This window comes from Daldinia loculata (genome assembly GCF_022478755.1).
Source record: "Daldinia loculata strain CBS 113971 unplaced genomic scaffold F4817scaffold_21, whole genome shotgun sequence".
NCBI lineage: Eukaryota > Fungi > Ascomycota > Sordariomycetes > Xylariales > Hypoxylaceae > Daldinia > Daldinia loculata.
In genome coordinates, this window is record NW_026054875.1 from 381 (window position 1) to 18,885 (window position 18,505).

Genomic DNA, 18,505 nt, shown 5'->3' on the forward strand with positions numbered 1-18,505 from the left:
TCCACATATTTAAATATAAATAAAATTAATTTCCAATTTCTTTTTTATCGTTTTTATTATTAACTATTAATAAATTCTTTATATTTAATCGTTTTTAAATTTATTAATTAAATATTTCTTATTTTTAATAAATTATTAAAACCATAAATTTTTTTAAAAAATTAATAAACTTCCTTTATTAACGTTAACGTTTTTATTATATTTAACCTATATAAAAAGTTTTATTATATTACCAAAATATATAACTTTATTTAAAATATATATATTATATTTAAATTTATTAATAATTAACTATAAATAAATAATATACATATTTATTTTAATTATAAATAAATATAAAATATAAAAATTTATTTATTAAATAAAATATAATTTTATAATAATTTTTATTTTTATTATAACTAAAATAAAATTATTTTATTTTTAAAAATTAACTTAAAATAAAAAAATTAATACTATTTAATTATACATATCTTTAACTTTTTTAAAAAAACTAATAATAATAATATAAAAGTTATTACTTTATACTAAAACTAATATTATTTATTATTTTTTTATACTTTTATAAAATTTTTTTTTATTTAATTTACTTAAATTATATTTATTAATAACATTATTATAATATTCGCTAATACCGTTACTAAATACGCCAATAATAAAATAAAATATATTATTTATAAACTTATTATATTTAATAATAAAATAAAAAAATATAAAAAAAAAACATTTATTTAAATTAACTTTACCCAACTATTTATTAAAACAATTAATATTTGCCAATTTTTTACCAGGTAAAAATAAAACCATAATTAAATAAAATAAAATAATGTTAACAATTATTCCAAAATAATTTACTTATTATACATTAGATAAATAAAATAAAATATAAATAATTACCTTATTTACAAATATAATAAATTAATTTACTTATTACATATAAAATAATTAAAATAAAAATATAACAATAATTATAATAATAATAATTTTAACTTTATTTATAACGCTAATAATTATTTATTAAATAATAATAATTTTTTTAAAAAAAATAAATAACCTACCAAAAAATTTTAATTATATTTTAATTATAAAAGCCATAACTATTTAAATATTAAAATAAAATTTGCGTTTTTAAAATATATTATATTTAAATTAACCAAATTTATAATAAACTTAATTAATAATATTAATTAAAACTTTAACCATAATATTAATTATAATAATTTTAATTATATTTTATTAAAACTTAACATATTTAATAATATACCAAATAATATATTTATAAAAATATTTTATAACTTTTATACATATTTAATAAATAATTATTTATAATTAAAATTTTTATTAATTATAGTAAAAGTTTAAATAAAACGTATAAATAATAATAAAGGTTTAAACAAAACATATAAATAATAATAAAAAGTTAAATACTTAAATAAATATATAAACAATAATAAAAAAATAAATTTAAAATATTAAATATTTATAAAATATATTATTTATTTAAATCCTTAAATAATTATAATATGCATTATTATTATTTAATTTTTAAAATTTTAAAATACATTACTTAAATATAAATAATTATTAATATAAACATTATATTTAATATTTATATTTTTTTATATAAATTAAATAAATAAATACTTTTTAACTAATAATAATTATTTACTAAAAAATAATTTTCAAATATAAAATAATTTTTACATCTAATAACCGTTTCTTAAAACCACCCTTTGCTGCTATGGTAAGTACTTAGGTTAACTAGTTAATGGATAAGATAACGTCTTTACTTGCTGCAGGTTAGCTGTTTCTGCTGCGGGACACGGGCGTGCACGGACCATCAAACCACCCGTAGTCGATCCTGTTTATTGATTGCCCATGGCAGCCATGGCAGCGATAATGGATCCCCCATCCCTACTAGACTACCAAAACAGCTTCGCGACTCCGCTATCTAATCCACTAATCCCGTCTTGATTGAGGTACAACCCCAAATCTTGGAGAGTCGACGTGTAAATCCAATAGCCGCCGACGGAGGAGCACGAGAACCAAATCGTCCGAACCACTTACTACCAAAACACCATTTTTTTTTTTTTTTTTAACAATCTTACCTTTTCTTTCCCCCACCCCTTTGGTTCTTGGTCTTGGATTACCTGCGGATAACCTGCGTCGTCCTAGTCGTCCTAATCACCTGTTACACCAACGTTTAGCGGTCAGCCAGTCCTATGAAGCCCAACCACCTGTCGCCGTCAACCACATTTAACTTTGATTTGCCCTGTCCCCTCGCCGACGGGCTGAACATCAGCGTCCAAAACTTAATCTGCACCGTATTCGCCGCCCCGACTTCCCACCTTTATTAGTGTAGCTAGCATCTACTACAACACCATTAGCAGTATTATTACTACTAGTTATTATTACTGCTGCTACTTCTATTTCTATCGGCTGGTAGTCTCAATATAAAACTTTTCGGCGCATTCGACCCATTGACATTTTCCATCCCCCCGGCTGATCGCGGTGTCGCATCGACTACTCGCAATGACGCGCTGGTAGTTCCTATATCTCCGTCTGAGGTCGATGAGCATGGAATCCCGCCAACCGGTCCATACTCAGCTGTCAGTGATAAGTTCGATTTTCGTGGCGTAGCCAACAAGACGAGAACTCAGGCAGTAGTAATCCTTTCCTTGTCATGGTTGGTACTGTTCCAACCAAATGGCTACCACATCCAGTACGCCTCTTTCCCCTCTCTCTCATGTCTCTACCTAACTAGATGTCACAGGCCAACAACCAGCCAATTTGGCAAACAATCCATCTTCCATTGCTGCCAGAGCCTCGAGTACCAATATCCAGCCGCACTCTGAATCTCCTACGCCCGGTCTAACCGCACCGTCGCCATCTCTGGCCGCTCCTACTATTAATGGCGGCACCAATGGCCTCCTGTCTTCTACGCTATCCAATGATGGCTCTATGCATGCAGATCTGAGACAGTATCCTCGAGATGGACGCGTTAGAAATCCGGTCCCGAGCAAACTGAAGGATGTTACGGAACAGATGAAGGGGAACTTCAGTGTAATGCACATGGATGTTGCAAGTCATCGCGCAAGCGAAGGTCGTGATGCCGCAGCGAAGCGCACAAGCGAAAGCACGGCTCTGCAGGCCAAATTAGCCCAGACCGATAGCTACGTATCTCACCAACGACGAGCGAACTATCCCCGGCCGCCTGGATTGAAACAATTCACGTCCCCGAAGAAGTCTGCTTCTATAGAGCCGGTCGCTGAAATAGTACCAGTACCCGAGACGGCCAGCCCTCTCACTCTCGCCGAAACAAAAACTGAACAGGCTCGATTATTGACGCTTTTAAGAACTCTCCCCCCTCACACCGTAGTCGACCAATTATGTAAGGCACTGGCATTCTTTGGCGGCATCCCGGAGGCTCCGCCTCCTGCTGATGGCAAATTCCCCGAAAGCGCAGAATCAAACGGTTCCGGCTCTTTATTTGTCGGGTGGATTGCTGAGATATTTCCTAATCTTAAAGAACCTCGGAGGCGGGCATCGTTCCCATCTGTGCAGTCTATAAATCAGCGACGGCCTAGGGGGCGTCCGAAGGGCAGCAAAGCCAGCAAGTCTCGGAGTGACAAGGGTATCAAGAAGGGTACTAAGGGAACCACAAACCGATCCCAAGAAGCTCAAGATGACAGCTGGGTGGATGTAGAGGATAGTGTCCTGGAATTGAACGGAGACGACGATCTAGTCGAGGTTGAGGGGCCATCGGAGAATGCTCCGAATACACCCCCGCAACTGCAGGGCGGCGGCCAGTTCAACAATACCCCGATCATGGGTTCGACTGGTGGTTTTAAGTCTATCAACGATGCGACTGCGGCACTTGCGCCTGGGTCTAATACAAAACGACGTGGACGGCCAAAGGGTTCCAAAAACCGACCTAAGGACATGCCTGGTGTGCAGCAAGCTGGTCAACTGGCTGATTCCACACCTGCAAACTCGAATGCTCCCCCTATTCAAGCCGATCATGTATCGACGCTCCCAATACCACCAAAGGTGACCCCTGTGCCAGTACCAATACCCATGCTCGGTGAGCAACCCAGAAAGAAACCAAATTCGGGACGCCCAAAGGGTTCTAAGAATCGCCCTAAGGCCGCCGGCGAGTCCATAGGTCAAGATGGCGCTATATCTCAGCAACAGCAGCAGACGGCTGACCCATCAAACCAGCAAATTAACCAGCATGCTGTTGCTGGTCCCTCGTTTACAGGTGGCACTACCACATCGTCTATCGCGGATGGTGTTGCTGCTCAGAACGATCAGCGAGCCCAGCTGTTACCTCCGCCTGCTATAGCTAATAGCCAGGTGCCGACCCCTCAAGTTAAGGAGTCGTCTATAGTTGGGAAGAAGCGGAAGCGTCAGTCTGCCCCCACTGGTATTGTCAACCCTCAAACTGACGGAGCCTCTGATGGCGTTATCGGAAGTAATGTAATTCCCCAACAAGCACAGTCTAGCCTTTCCCAGGCAACTTCAGCTCCGATTTCTCAAACGCAGCCCTCAGCTGCCGTCCAGTCTATTCAGCAGACCTCTACGAATGTCAATACTACGCCGTCTACAAAGCGACCACGCAAGTCCCAGGAGTCGGGATCTCTACAAGCAGCAAAACGCTCGACTCCAAATAATATAGGGAATAAGAATCCTGCGTCGTCTGCAGCGGTCAACCTGGATCAAACCCGGCAAGCTGGCCAGGTCACTGCTCCTTCTCAGAGCCATACGCAGGCTGAAGGTCTCGAAGCTCATTACGAACGAATAGCTGCACTACAGAACCGCAGTGACCAAGTGCAGAGCAACGCTAATCGCCCTCAGAAGCAACAGCAGCATCAGGCAACGGCATCAATTGGTAGTACAGCCTCTCCGACCCCCGCGGAAGGGTTAGAAGCTCACTACGAACGTTTCACGGCGCTCCAAAATCGCCAGGATAACGCAAGACAACAGACTGCCAATCGTCAACAGATGCAACAACAGAATGCCCAAACGGCCTCCCCTATCTCTTCACAGACTTCGAAGGCCCCCCAGATGCCATCTACATTAGCTTCCCACCAGCAGACTAGACCGTCTCAAAATTACTACCAAACACAGACTCTTAGCTCGTCCTACAACACACAAACGCCCACGTACCCTACGAGTCAACGTCAGCCTCAGCATATGGCTACAGGATCTCCTGGAACAGGTCTTGTACAGCATATGACTAATTCTCCTCAGTTTGGCGCACAGTCTAACTCGCCGCTCATGCAAGGGGACACTAATTATAGGGGGTCGCCGTCACTTGTTCACAGCAGTACTGGATATCCGCCGCGTCGAACACCCTCGGCGTCGCCCCTCGATAGCAACTATCGTGCAGGAGGTGCCACAAGTCATGGTGTTTCGAACCACTCGCCCCATTTCGGCGCACGCCAGACTCCAACAACTACTCATAGTACATCACATGCTGCGATGCCCTCAACTTTTGCACCTTCTTTCGACTCAAGCTTCCTGGAACTCCAGAGCTTAGATTCTAACAATAATCATGGCGGCTTAGGACTTAGTACCGGTTCGTACGGGCTAGGTAGCGGCGTGCCTTCGCAACAGCGGACAACCGGCTCGAGCGCAGCATCTCTCTATTCTTCAGCCACGGGGATGAATAACAGTTATCTGCCCTCTTCGAATGTCGGCCGTGCCACCCAGAATAGGTGGCCGTCGTGAGTTATCTCATTTGACCCCCGGGGGCTGTGAAGCACGGAAGGTTCAATACGCACATGATATATGACGGAACGTGGCGTTATAGGGAACGGTACAAAAAAAATATAAAGTGGCGTTTGTATCTGGATCTCAGGGGTAGAGGGCACAGCTCAAACAGCTCTCCGCCCTTTTATGTTTGTTTGTTCTATTTTCGCTGCATGGTTTTACGATGGAACGTCTCAAAGGGAAAGGGATTCAGGAAAGGAAACGGCATAAGGGCCACTTGTTATTCTTCTTCGTTTCTTCATAGTGAAATGATCCCCCTTCCGACCGGCGCCAGTACACTCGGGCGGGTTTTTTCGGTTCTCGAGAGGGATTTGATTTGAATATTACTTTGTAGCACAGACCCTTTTTTTTCTTCACGGATTACTTTCTCCCCTTCTTATTCTTCCTTCCTCACTTTGTTATTCATGGGCATCGGTCCTCATATCGGGAAAGCAAAGCGTCGGGAGCGCTGGTTCTGTTACACACCATGCTTTACGGAATTTTTCGAGTGTCTGTTTCAAATATACCATTTGCGTCGCCTGGTTCGTTTTATTACTACTACTACGACTTTGCACTTTTTGTTGGTGATTGTTGTTGTTGTTGTCGGTATGGTGTTGTGATGGTGTGCTGGACATGAGGGTGGATGTATGGATGGATGGATGGTATGGTAGGGTACGGATGAAGAGATGGTCATTAAGGGAAGGGGATAAGGACAAGTGTGAGGGAATACGATACGGAGAGTTGGACAGGAACTTGAATAGGCGACATGTGAAACGGAATGAAATAAAATAAGATGGGCCCGAGAACATCATCGATTGATATATGAGATTATATATCTACTTTGCTTGGTTCCTCCTCGTCCATACCTTATTCTTATAGAAGACGCGTACGTCTTTTTCGCTCCCTCGCTTCTCATGTGTGCGACCAGTGATATCCGTATAAACCCAATCCACCAACCAATCTCACATGTCCTTTCTCCCTTATCCAAAGATATCCATCCTGCTATACACCCCCCTTTGCCTCCTAGCACGCATGGGGGAGGGAAGCTCGGAAAGTTCGCTTGCTTGCTTGCATAATTTCGAAATAACATAATGCCGCGCGAAACATGAATTAAAAAAAAGATAGAGTTGCTCCCCGTTTCGGTTTATGGCCTATAGCGACAGGAAAAGGCAACGACGACATAAAGGAAAAGAAGCTGAACACCAAGTAGGTATGGTATTGGTACGATAGATATGATATGGTATGATATATGTTCTTGGCCCCAAGTCGAGCCAAGAAAGCAAGCAAGCAAGCAAGCAACCAGTAGTAAGTGTGCTCTCGGATGATTCGAACTCCTATAGATTCGCCCAAGCTCCCTCCCTTTTCTTCCCATCCCCGCCTACCCAAGAGGTGAGGATATATAAGAAGAAATATTGTACGTACTTCCCGTTTTCGGGAGAAACGACGAAAAAAAATTCAGACCGAAGAGATTAAGTTCCCGCCCTTGTTATAAACGCCCTGTAAATGCTGATGACATGGCTAGACGACGGCTGGCCCCCCGGATATCTTCTAAGCGCTTATGCTAGGTATCAATCAACTAACCCAACAACCCAACAACCCCCGTCCCCTTTGGTAAATAAGTAGATAGGTAGATAGTAAGTAATTATTCGATGGGATCTTCCTCAATTGCTTCGAGAGGCGGTCGGACCGACTCCGGTGCTATCCGTCCGTACCACCATTCGTCTTCCTCGGCAGCACCGTCCTCGCGAATCAGCTCCAGCATGACCTGCGCGTTACGTTTAATGTCCTGAGGGCGCTCCACGATCCCTCGGTCTAATATAAGAGCCTCAGCTGTTGGGAGCCATATTTCTTGTAAGTTCGGTAGGTCGGGAATCAATATCTTCAATTGTTCGCGCGTTAATTCGCCCATCGGCATACCCTCAGCCAGACTCGTATTAAAGACCAAATTTTCCCATGCAATCATCGATGCATCACTGCCACGTCGGCCCGCGTCCGACCCTTGCCGCCCGCGGCCGTTTACGTAGGTTTCTCCAGATCTCGTAAAATCGGCCTCGCTCGCGCTCGACTTTTTCCGAGTAAGACCCCTAAATCCTCGCCGCGTTTTCGACGCCACCTCCATGGGCTCCCTCAGGACCGAATTATACCACGAATCGACGGCCCCTCTCCTCGAATTATACCCTTTAATCTCCCAGAACCGTTCCACCTGTCGAAGTCCGCCAACACACATTGCAGTCACGTAAACTTCGTCGGGAGGCCGGTCCTTCAGGTAACCTCGGAGAGAACGTTCTAGCCGACCCACGTAGGACGGTGGTCGAAGGCGTCGACAGAAGGAAGACACCACCAGGGGGAACACCTGGTGAACGCGTAATAACGTCTGGTCGTCATACATGCTCATGATCTTTAGCTCGATAGGGTTCAGGGTATATGGCTCCCGTGACAAACCATGCCCATGTTCCTTGATGTATTCGATATGCAATGTTCGGTACGTTTCGAAAAAATGAAATACTGTAAAGAGTAGTGGTATTAATCGGCGGCGCATCCTTTCGTATTGCGGCTCGAATTCAAGGCGCTGAGCCTCGGTAGTTCTCAGAAATATCTCTTTCGTCACCCTCTCGCATATTAAGTAAGAGAGCTTAGCAGCAACGTGTAGTCGGTGCCATATCCCACAGAGATAATGGAGCCGTATCGCGGTCGGATCGGGCACTGGGTATAATCGCTTCGCATAAGCCGGGACGTGATGTTCCAGGTGGTATCGAGCAATCGGGAATTCGTTGACTGTAATCATCGCGTGCCATGACCGCGAGGCTAATCGAAGGCTTAGTACGTCAGATAAAGGCAGAGAGGCAATGATCTGGATCTTCAGCTCATTGGGGAGTGCCAGGAACAATTGATCGAAAGGCGTGCTCTTCCTCTTCGTAGAATCGACAGACAATCGTCGGGAGTCGTGATCGACGGAATTGCGCGACGGTAAAATCTTAAAGCCGATGAAATTGCCACGGCGCTTTTCTGCCCTGTGGGTGTCGTGCGAGACTTGATCGACTGCCTTCGGTCTTCTGATAGGTAGTATGAATGTCGAGGATTCGGCCACGACAGAGCCATCTTGCGCGTGAGCAACAGCATCGTGAGGTTGATCTTTGGACTCGCTTAGCTGCTTGAGCTTATCGAAATACCGCTGCGAGGCGAATTCGGTGAGATGTGGAGGATCCATTATAAATGACTTTTAGACAATTGAGCCGGCACGCCTGGATCGAAAGGGACAGATAGCGAGTGCTTGTAATGCACGCTTGTCCTTTATCATACAGGAAAGGCGACGGCGACGGACTCGATAGTATTGAAAATCGCCGAAGGCAAATCAAACATGTTGAGGCATCGAATATATCGAGTAAATTAGAGGATAGGCTGGATAATCCGTTCACGAATTCGGGGTGAAGGATGGCGGTTCGCAGATCGAGTCGAGGGCGAAGGAGACTGAAAAAATGACAGACTATAACTACAGCAATGAGATGAAGCGAGCGACGTCAGATGTATAGACACAATACGACAGCCAAAGCGCTCTACGCCTCCTCTCTCTCGCTCAAACCAGACTCTGGTTGGCTAAGTCTCGGCCGTAGGAGTGGAATTGGAAGGTTGAGTCTCGTCAAGACCGATATGGTGACCGAAGATTAGGTAGCTATCGTAGACCCTGAGGATTCGGTATCGTCACGAACGAGATTCGAGTTGGCGGGAAGACGAATATCGCGACGGGATGAAAAAAGCGTCGATTGAGAAAGCAAAGGTGGTATAACTGGCAGGTATTAGGAAGCCAAGAGGCGAGGCGCAATTGTTCCTGGGCCAAGATTCGGGAAGCGGGAGAGATGGGTCTCGAAATGGTGTTGAACAGAGAGAAACAACTAAGACAAGGTAACGGAGAGAAGGGCAACGTTGACAGAAGTGACTAGATAGGGCAAGATGCCGTATGGCCAGTACTAGGAACAGAATAAACCCATAGAGTTTACCACTGGAACAAAGGAAGTGGATAAGGGTTGAGAACGTGGGAAAAATGAGGCCGAGAACTTGAAGATGGTAGAACCCAAGTGGGAACTAGTCCGCGAGTTAGAAGCTTGGGGGGGATTGGAAAAGGACGGGAGTGGACGGGGGGGGAGTGTACGGGAGTGGATTGGGAGTGGCTCAGGGAAAAACAGCGGGAAAATCCAGGGTCAGGTCATTAGTAACTGTACAAAAAAGACTGCAAGAAGGACTGGTACATGTAAGTTAGACTGGGTAATCCGTACATGTAAGGTAGGTGTGGAGAACGGGCGACTGTACGGATTACATTAGGTACTTGAGCAAGAAGCCCATGATGGGGGTGTGCTAGCCTAGCTTGCCTGGGGGGCGTGGGTGGCACTGGGGGAAGGGAAAATCCACTAAAACCCGTCAAGTCTATTCGGTGTTATGGTGGGATGAGCTATAAAATAGGGTGCCCGAGGGGTTATCTTCTTGTTGCTTACGGCGATTTGGCCGGCCAAATAGTGGAGTGCTGGAAGGTGCTGCCGACCTATCGCCAGCGAGTGATATGTCGCTATGCGCCTTATCGTAAAGATACATCGAGCCTACTATGTATTACCACTATTACCACTATTAGTCCCTGACTCTTTTTGCACCGAGAAACCACTTAATTTCTCCCCCCTCTTCTTTTTTTTCCACACCTTGAACCAATTCCCACGATCCACGATCCACACTTCAGGTCAATGTTCTTATCACTACGCAATTGTCCGAAATCGTTTGCCGTCTTGCCCGTACATGCAAAACACCGTGATAAAACTCATCAGAGTCATTTACTCACGGCTTAGGGTCTATCCTAATCAATGAGCACCTCAAAACACATTGAGGGGGTATTATTAAACATTGGGGCCCCCGGCATCAGCTTATTTCCATATTGCTAATACCAGTTAAAACCAATTCATCCGTACCTGAACCCGGGGAAGGTTATTACCGTATCCTAGTTCCTGGTGAAGTCAGACAGATTCCGTGAGTGTTCCATCGTACGGCCATGACCGATAGCCTTCCTCATACGGCATTGGTATTGTATCATCTCCCATCAGCATCCGACTTGCACCGCATTCGATATGGCGAGCCTAGACCTACCAGCAGCCGGTCCCCTTCGGAGTCACTACTTATCGGGCCGTGGACATCTCATAGATATATCGGCCGCCCGCAAATAATTTCTATCAAATCCTAGCTAGCTTCCCTCCTTCGGCCTTTTATCGAAATCCAGCTTTCGTGATATCTCACCTAGCTCTCTTTCCCTTGCTAGCTCTATCTACGTGTTATCTTTCGTCTCTCGTTAGACATATCACCATCAACATATAGTCTCACGTTAGGGCCCCTCCAATTGCGCGTCTGGCCGGATCTGACTATGGGGTTTTATGGGGTTGGCTGATAGCTGGGAAAGCATCGCAACCAAGCTTTTCCCATTTAGCCTATTTCCAGCTCGGTTATAGCTTGCAGCTCCACGATTGCTCCACGATTGTACCTCGCGGAGCCTCGTGGGCTTCCGTTCATAGTCTCGTGAAATTATAATACTTGTCGTGGTCAGTGCCGAGAGTAGCACCGACTTTTCTACTTGACGTCGTCGAAGATGCTTGTAAACTCGGTTACCATACTCTAGCCTCCCTCGGTCATCATGAGCACGGTCGTGATAACACTTGGCATATGCGGGATTCGACCCAAATATCTAAACTTGATATCCCCTGCCTACAGACCGAGAGCCAGACGCAAGCTTCGAGGACAAACAACAGATGATAAGCCTTGATCTCATGCAGCCGGCGGCTTCACTTAAGGGCAGTATCATGCCAGTTTACCAGGGAGAGCGAGGTCTTTCATCCCGATTCACGATTCACGATTCACCAGCGCCGGTGATGCAATTACTATTCGGGAAAGATCTGCATTCGATTTCGGCACTTCTGGGGTTGCTTTTCTCATTTCGGTCTCGCAGTGTAACATGCCACCTAGACAGAGAGACAACCCTTTTTCCCAATGGGATCGAGACCCCTTTTTCAATCTCTGCTTCTGCGAGACATTGCACATGACCATTCTAAGCCGTCAAGTTTCATTGATGAAAATCGAGAACCAAAGGGGCCCCGCATCATGATACAATGGCTATGCATACAGAAGCCTATGTACATATTCCTTTATTACTTGCGTCTCGGCATAATTAACTCCCACAGCGTCCCAAATGTGGTGCCTGTCAGACAAGTATTTTATCCGGAGTATGTACATATCTCTTCACCTCGTGTACTTCACAATCTACGACTAGACGCGAAGATGGGGAAGCTAGATGGGCGGTAACATGATACGCTAAGTGCGTTGATCGTATCGCATCATTACTTCTTTATACCATAGTACTAAGAAGGACACCTTCCTACAAGATGCCTACTAGATGTGACCGTGCCCCGTCAGAAACAAGGGCTTGGGAATTCCCCGCGATAGAGCCGCCGGGTCCGTCATGCTGGTTGAAAAGGAAAAGGGACCGCCCGCCCATGTGGATCGGGCGGCCTTACTACGGCCTTTTCTAACCCTCGCAGTATCCGACATAATTTCGCCCTCATTGGCTAGCAGCCCTAAATTTCATCTTCAGATTCAACTCTGTCCAAGATGCGAATTATACCTTTTCTTTACATATCTACAATACACGGCTTCTCAACCTGCTCACTATTAAATCGAGGCTAGAGAAGACCATATTTCTACGTGGCCACTGTAGTAATATCAACTAGGAATGTTGATATCAGCGGATTTGAGCCAGCCTGACTCATGCACGTACTTTAGAGTACGACGTCGCTGTGGATAATTTCCCAGAGCCGTGTAGATGCGGTTAGAAATCACCTGGCTGTCCGCAGCAGAAATGAGAATCGTGCCAGATGTAGGGATTTTATAACGCCACTGTTCTACACCGGTGCAACGTGGTCTTCGTGAGAACAAATATTGAAGTCGAAAGAATGAAACATTGCTACTTACTACCCATGATCTAAACCGGACTTATTCTGTGGCGCAAATTGATGGTTTATTCATCAGTTCAACACCGTTCATATCATATTTAATACATTAACACATGTTGAGGTCTCTTTGAAATGATTAATACCCGATAACTATTCACCGTCTCGACCTTCCTCGAGATGATACCTCTGTTGCAATGGCTTGGCTGGCCAGATAGAACTAATTCTAGTAAGTGTTTCGAATGAGATATCATAACTCGGAAGGCATGCGTCTTTGGTTAAATCTAGGACGATCACATGTAGCGAGCTACCGAACACTACAAAATATAGCCTACAAAATATAGCCTGGGGAAACGTCATCGGGGCCACTTCCGATGCTCCAAGACTCCAAGACTCCAAGACTCCAAGTATCCATGACCCTTTAATACCTTAGCTCTACCCGCAATGCTTAGCTCAACCCGCAATGCGGTGACGATCAACACTATGTAAACTCCACGATGTAGGCAGAACACAAGGTTAGTGAAACAAAAGCAGTTGTTCACAGACCATATCCAGCGACTATGTCCAGCTAGCCTTATTCTAGCCATCATAGCCGTGGTCTTTCGTCTGCTTCGCGCAGAAGACTTCTCCCGAGCTCGGTCTTAGATATCATCTACGCAACAACGTGGAGGCGACGTTTAGTGTATTTCGGTGATTTCGGTGTGGCATTGTTGCTCATGTGGACATGTTCTATCATGCGTTTCATTTACTTGTTTCGCCAGCTGAGGCACAGCGATAAACATTCTAGTGATGAGCTTATACTTGATATGTATTCAAGATGAAACCAAGCGAACCAATCCTCGAGAGAAATAATGGGCACACAACAGAAGACAGTATCCATGACGTGAGCTAGCCTACAGCTCGTATCATTCCCTGAGGTTATGGTGTAAAGCGGCAGTCGTTTCTAGCTTCGCTGTCTCTCCCTAATCGTCGTTGGCAAAGTTGCTCTTCTGTGTCTCCCGCCACTATGTAATAGCGGCCCGCCTCCGTCCCTTAAAAGCAACTCCCTTAAAGCAACTGTACCCCAACCACATAAATCTCGTTGAATCACATTTGTGTAGAAAATACCACCACCAATTAGCATAGCAAGCGATGCAGAAAAGGTATGGTGCTGGGAAATCAGCCCTATTAAGAAGCTCGTTCGACTTGCCGATTCGGAGTTGATCTAACCCGAATCTCTACGTTCCCAAACACGGGGACGCGTGCGCGTACAGGCGTCTAGAATGATTCTAGATAAGGCTTCTTTGGGTTCTTTTCTACATATGTATGTACTATGTATGAGAAGCACGAGGAGCCAAGCTGCTGGGATTCCAAGGATGGATTCTGCATCCTAGCTTCACCTGACGAACAGATCAGGAAGTTCGTTGTCGAAGGAAGATGGGGGGACAGGCTTACATACATAGTAAACAACCCCCCCCCCATGCCCATTAACACCATTAACACAACCAGACAACTCGCGAGTCTCACCTAAAAAGCTCTTCCCCAATTTCCGATTTCTCCTTAGTACATACCTACGCAGCCGAAAATCAACGACCGACTAGCCCCGAGCCAACGGTAAACGGGTTGGCTGCGTGGGTGTCCGTCTATTTTTAGAAAGCCACATGTATGCGTGGATTGGCACGACTTTCTATTCACTGATGAGTCGCTTTCGCTCATGGGCATGGCGTTTCCTAACCCCCCCGCTGTCACTGACGTCCCCTTACTATAGGTACTTGGGAGTTACATGGATGCCATTCCAAAATGGCTGAATGGCTGAATGGCTGTTAAAAAAACACCGCTCGACATAACGAGCCTCGCTCACCCCTACGTGTTCCTCTCTCGTACTATAGTCTATACATCATCGCCGCCAAGACGTCGAGCATTCCCTTTTCTGCCACGAGAGTCGTCACTTGGCGAAAAAGGAACCATTCGATCTCTCTCTCTTTCTATCTCGTTCCTCTCCCCGCCTACTACTACTCCTCACCTCCTAGGCTTATACCCGCCCGCCCGCATACGTATAGTAGCCTCAATTCAAACTACACGAGTGAGGCTAGGTACCTAGTTAGTAGTCGCGTCTAGGAGAACCAAAGGGAACTTCTACACTTTATTACTATCCAAGGTTCTAATTTGCACACCTAGGTAGCCTCTTTTTCAACTCCCCCTTTACCCATACCCATACCCTTATTACTAGGTCCGCGCTGTTGTTGAAGCCTTAAGGCATAACAATTCAGGCTTTCGCTTCGTCTTCGCTTGCGACTTGAAAAACTGATCTGCCCTCCTCCTCTTCTCTGTCGCCGTCTCTCAACTGCCGATGTCTACGTTGCATGAGGAGTAGTGGCAGTAGCCAAGAAGGGAGCCTACATTGCCTTGCTGGCCCTGCCGCTGCCGCTGCCGCTGCCGCTGCCGCTTGATATTACCCAGTAGATTCATCCGCCGCTAGACAATATTCCCGAGACAACTTGACAGATTATTCCCCCGCTGCGCGGCTGCGCGAGTAAGTTTTGCGCGTGTGTGCGGCGCGTGTTCAGGGAACATTGGCCCGTTGACCATCCTCTTGCGCCAGACGCGCGCTCCTTTCCTTTACCCCCCCTTCGAGAGACCGTTCCATTCAGCCATCTCCATTGGCTTTCGATGCGCTCCTAGCGGCGGTCCTCTACCCTACTTACACACCTCGGGAGGTAACCTCACACTCGTTCTCACCCAAAGCGGGCTACCGGGCTTGCGCACACACAATTATACAAATGGCTATGGATCCTACACCGAGTCAGCCGACCTCGTCCGGGTCCGGTCCCCTCCGGATACCCGAACCAGCTGCCCCGTCGTCCTTTGCCCCCTCGGAACCGGGCGTAGTAGACTCGCCGGTATCGCCCGCCTCGCCAAACGCCTTCGCGCGGTTTGAATTCGAGGCCGGCCGCGGAAACGAGGGATCCAAGATTCTTATGGTGGAATGGGATCCGACACCGTCTGGGGAGGACGGTTGGGTCGTGACGTGGGAAACTAAGACGACGACATTTCCAGTCGCGGAGAGAGTGGAGGACGAGGAAGAGGATATTGAGAAGAAAGGACAGCGCCGACAACGTGTTTACTTCCTGTTACCTTCGGATGCCGTAGTACCCCCCATAGTAACCATTTCTCACGCCAGCTCGAGCCGAGCGTTGATGGCTAAGGCGATGCCGGCCATCTTCGCGCCGGGACTCGGGATCGGGTCTCGTGATGCGGGCCGCCGCGGCGTTTTGCACACGGTATGGGCGCGGCTGCGGGCCGGACAGCTCCAGGATGAGATCCGTGCTGAGCTCCGCGACAATAGCGAGAGCGTGGGGCTCGAGATGGCTGTCCAGGAACGCCTCTGGATCATCGACCACTTCGGCCTCGATGATCTCCGCGTTCCTGATGCTGGTTGCAACGTCGCTGGTACCGACTCTGTATCTCAGGCACCTCCGCAGAGCCCGCGTTCCCCGATAGGTGGTCGTCTAGGCGAGAAGTTAAAGGGGCTGAAGCTGGCGACTTCGCCGTCGGACTTGGCCAATCATTCAGGTAGCCATTCTTTTTCCTTGTTCTCTGCTATATAATCCCTAGACGCGTTACTCTTCATGTTACAGACAAACTTACCTTCTCTCTAGGTACTCACTACTCGCATCAACACAACCAATATATCCCAAAGCGCGATCCGCCTCCCCCAGGCAGGAAAGAGACAACAGCGTTAAGAACAGGTGCAGATACTAGCAACGTAGCGTCCCTCGATGCCGTTCTCGGCGGGAACGCGCAAGCAGTCGCTGCACCACCCGCGACCCAGACTAAAGAGACGGAAGACGAGCTATTTGCGCTGCCGATGAGCCCGCGCAGCCCCGACATGAAGGCCATGAGTCCGTTCAGTCTTCTAAAATGAGATAAGCTCGGAAAAGAAGTCGGTAGATATCTCGCGCGAGATAGGTTATATATAGTGAGGCATATGAAACTTGGAGTTGGGCTTTAATACGATACTAGAGAATTCATATATATGATAGATGCGAGAGCTCACTTGAGAAAGCAGACGGGACGACGTAGACAAGGGGAATGAGATGGCCTGCTCTGTAGGGTCGAGTGGAGAGTAATAATATGAAATCAAGTAAAGTATAGGTAGGGTAGTGAAGTGGTGTGAACGAGTAAAAGGGGATAAGAGTCAGGAATGGAAATGGAATCTAGTGGTTGAAAAAGAACTAAAATCCCATAGGATAAGACCTATATCGCCTTGCCTAGGGGCGTACGTATGTATGTACATATGGCTACCATGTAGGAGGACGCGCCTCGGTGGGAACAAAGCACAGAACAGAGCAGAGCAGAGCAGAGCCACAGAGTCGGGAGCGCCGGAAAAGGGGGGAGGGCCCACGTGGCCGTCACCGCCAGACTGCCGGATCCTTACCCAGCCACTCGGCTTCCGCGCGGATGCGTGTCATAGCGGATAGGGAGATAGGGCCAAGGTAGCTTAACCTAGGGTCTGGATACGCTATGGTGCGTTATAGGTACACTAGATGATCAAATAAATATACTTGGTAGTCGGAATAGCCCGCATGCATATATGAGGTACCTATGTATGTATGTCTATCCGGCATCCGATAAGTCGGGTATATTTAATCGATGGAGACGAAACGAGTGAAGTCGAGACCATGTTCTCTGTTCTTAGAGCGGCGGGCGGACTCGCTATGATGTGATGTGATGCGATGGGATGGGATGCGGCGCGACGTACGCTGCTAGGAAAGAGTATAGTATAGAAGCAGGTATACCAATGCTCGACATAATAATAATAATAATCACCACACTACCTACTAACACGACTCCTCCACCCAAAAAGTCAAAAGTCAGAAATAGTAACTAGTTAGGAAGAAAAGAACTAACTAGTTAGGTTTATTGAGTTTGGTTCAAACAACGCCGTATGGCATATATTATTATTATTATACATAGCCCTACCCGCGTAACGTTGAAGATCGCCCTTACGTCCGTCTACGCCGCGCCAACGCATCGCTACCTACCTACCTACCTACCTACCTAAGAGGTAACTGGGTTATGCAGAAAGACTACGCGCGTTAATTCTTAGGTCAAGTCCGTACGACACGAAAGGAACTGGTCTACCTATCTAATACATATATTTTATTTTCCGATCATCTTCCCTATCACTACTACGATTATAGAACTTGAGTTATTATACATATACATACCTATACATATATATATATACTTCGTCCGCCTAGTCTAGGTTTATCGCATGTATATACTATAGTATACATACATACATAGGACTATCTATAAAATCCAATCCAATCCAATCCGCAATCAACAATTACTGCTCGGAGCTTGCTGCTGCACGTGTGTTTGTGGTTGTCACATGCTGTAACCCGTATACGTGCGTCGGTCCGAATAGGAGGCCCCTCACGACCATCGACGCAACGGCCGCTCGCGACACACTCGTATGTGCCTCCATACCCGCTGTGATTCGCCGCAGCTCCGCCCTGCTATATGTATCTATGTCCGCCTGCCCTACCCGCCTCCGACCCGCCTGCGAATTGCTCGTCCTGAAACGACCGCCCACCGCCTCCAGGTCACCAACCGGTGAGCAACCTCACAACTCGTAGAGTATACTGCCATTATCCCATTGTAGAAGGTCCCGCAGCCCAGTCGGTGGTAGGATTAGAGACCGTGAAGCTCTTAGCAATGTCCTCGAGTAAAAACCGAATTAGACCCCTTCCGGCGTATGACTCGGTAGGAGCTAGGCGCGCGACCATCTCGCA

General features: G+C 46.0%; 3 protein-coding genes across 3 annotated transcripts; 2 read left to right on the forward strand and 1 right to left on the reverse strand.

Moving 5' to 3' along the window:
• Nucleotides 1–2,706: 2,706 nt before the first annotated feature.
• Nucleotides 2,707–5,733, forward strand: F4817DRAFT_315318 (uncharacterized protein; the record flags this gene model as incomplete). The annotated part of the gene is made up of 2 exons (XM_049300521.1): nucleotides 2,707–2,722; nucleotides 2,774–5,733. The coding sequence occupies 2 exons, from the start codon at nucleotides 2,707–2,709 to the stop codon at nucleotides 5,731–5,733; spliced, it is 2,976 nt and encodes a 991-aa protein (XP_049159513.1).
• A 1,578-nt stretch (nucleotides 5,734–7,311) lies between these two features.
• F4817DRAFT_91878 (uncharacterized protein) lies at nucleotides 7,312–9,387 on the reverse strand. The gene has a single exon (XM_049308052.1). It carries the CDS (start codon nucleotides 8,960–8,962, stop codon nucleotides 7,397–7,399), a length of 1,566 nt encoding a protein of 521 aa, XP_049159514.1. The 5' UTR covers nucleotides 8,963–9,387; the 3' UTR covers nucleotides 7,312–7,396.
• Nucleotides 9,388–15,145: 5,758 nt separating this feature from the next.
• Nucleotides 15,146–16,811, forward strand: F4817DRAFT_91932 (uncharacterized protein). The gene is made up of 2 exons (XM_049308053.1): nucleotides 15,146–16,277; nucleotides 16,364–16,811. The coding sequence occupies exons 1-2, from the start codon at nucleotides 15,485–15,487 to the stop codon at nucleotides 16,627–16,629; spliced, it is 1,059 nt and encodes a 352-aa protein (XP_049159515.1). The 5' UTR covers nucleotides 15,146–15,484; the 3' UTR covers nucleotides 16,630–16,811.
• The last annotated feature ends 1,694 nt before the right edge of the window (nucleotides 16,812–18,505 follow it).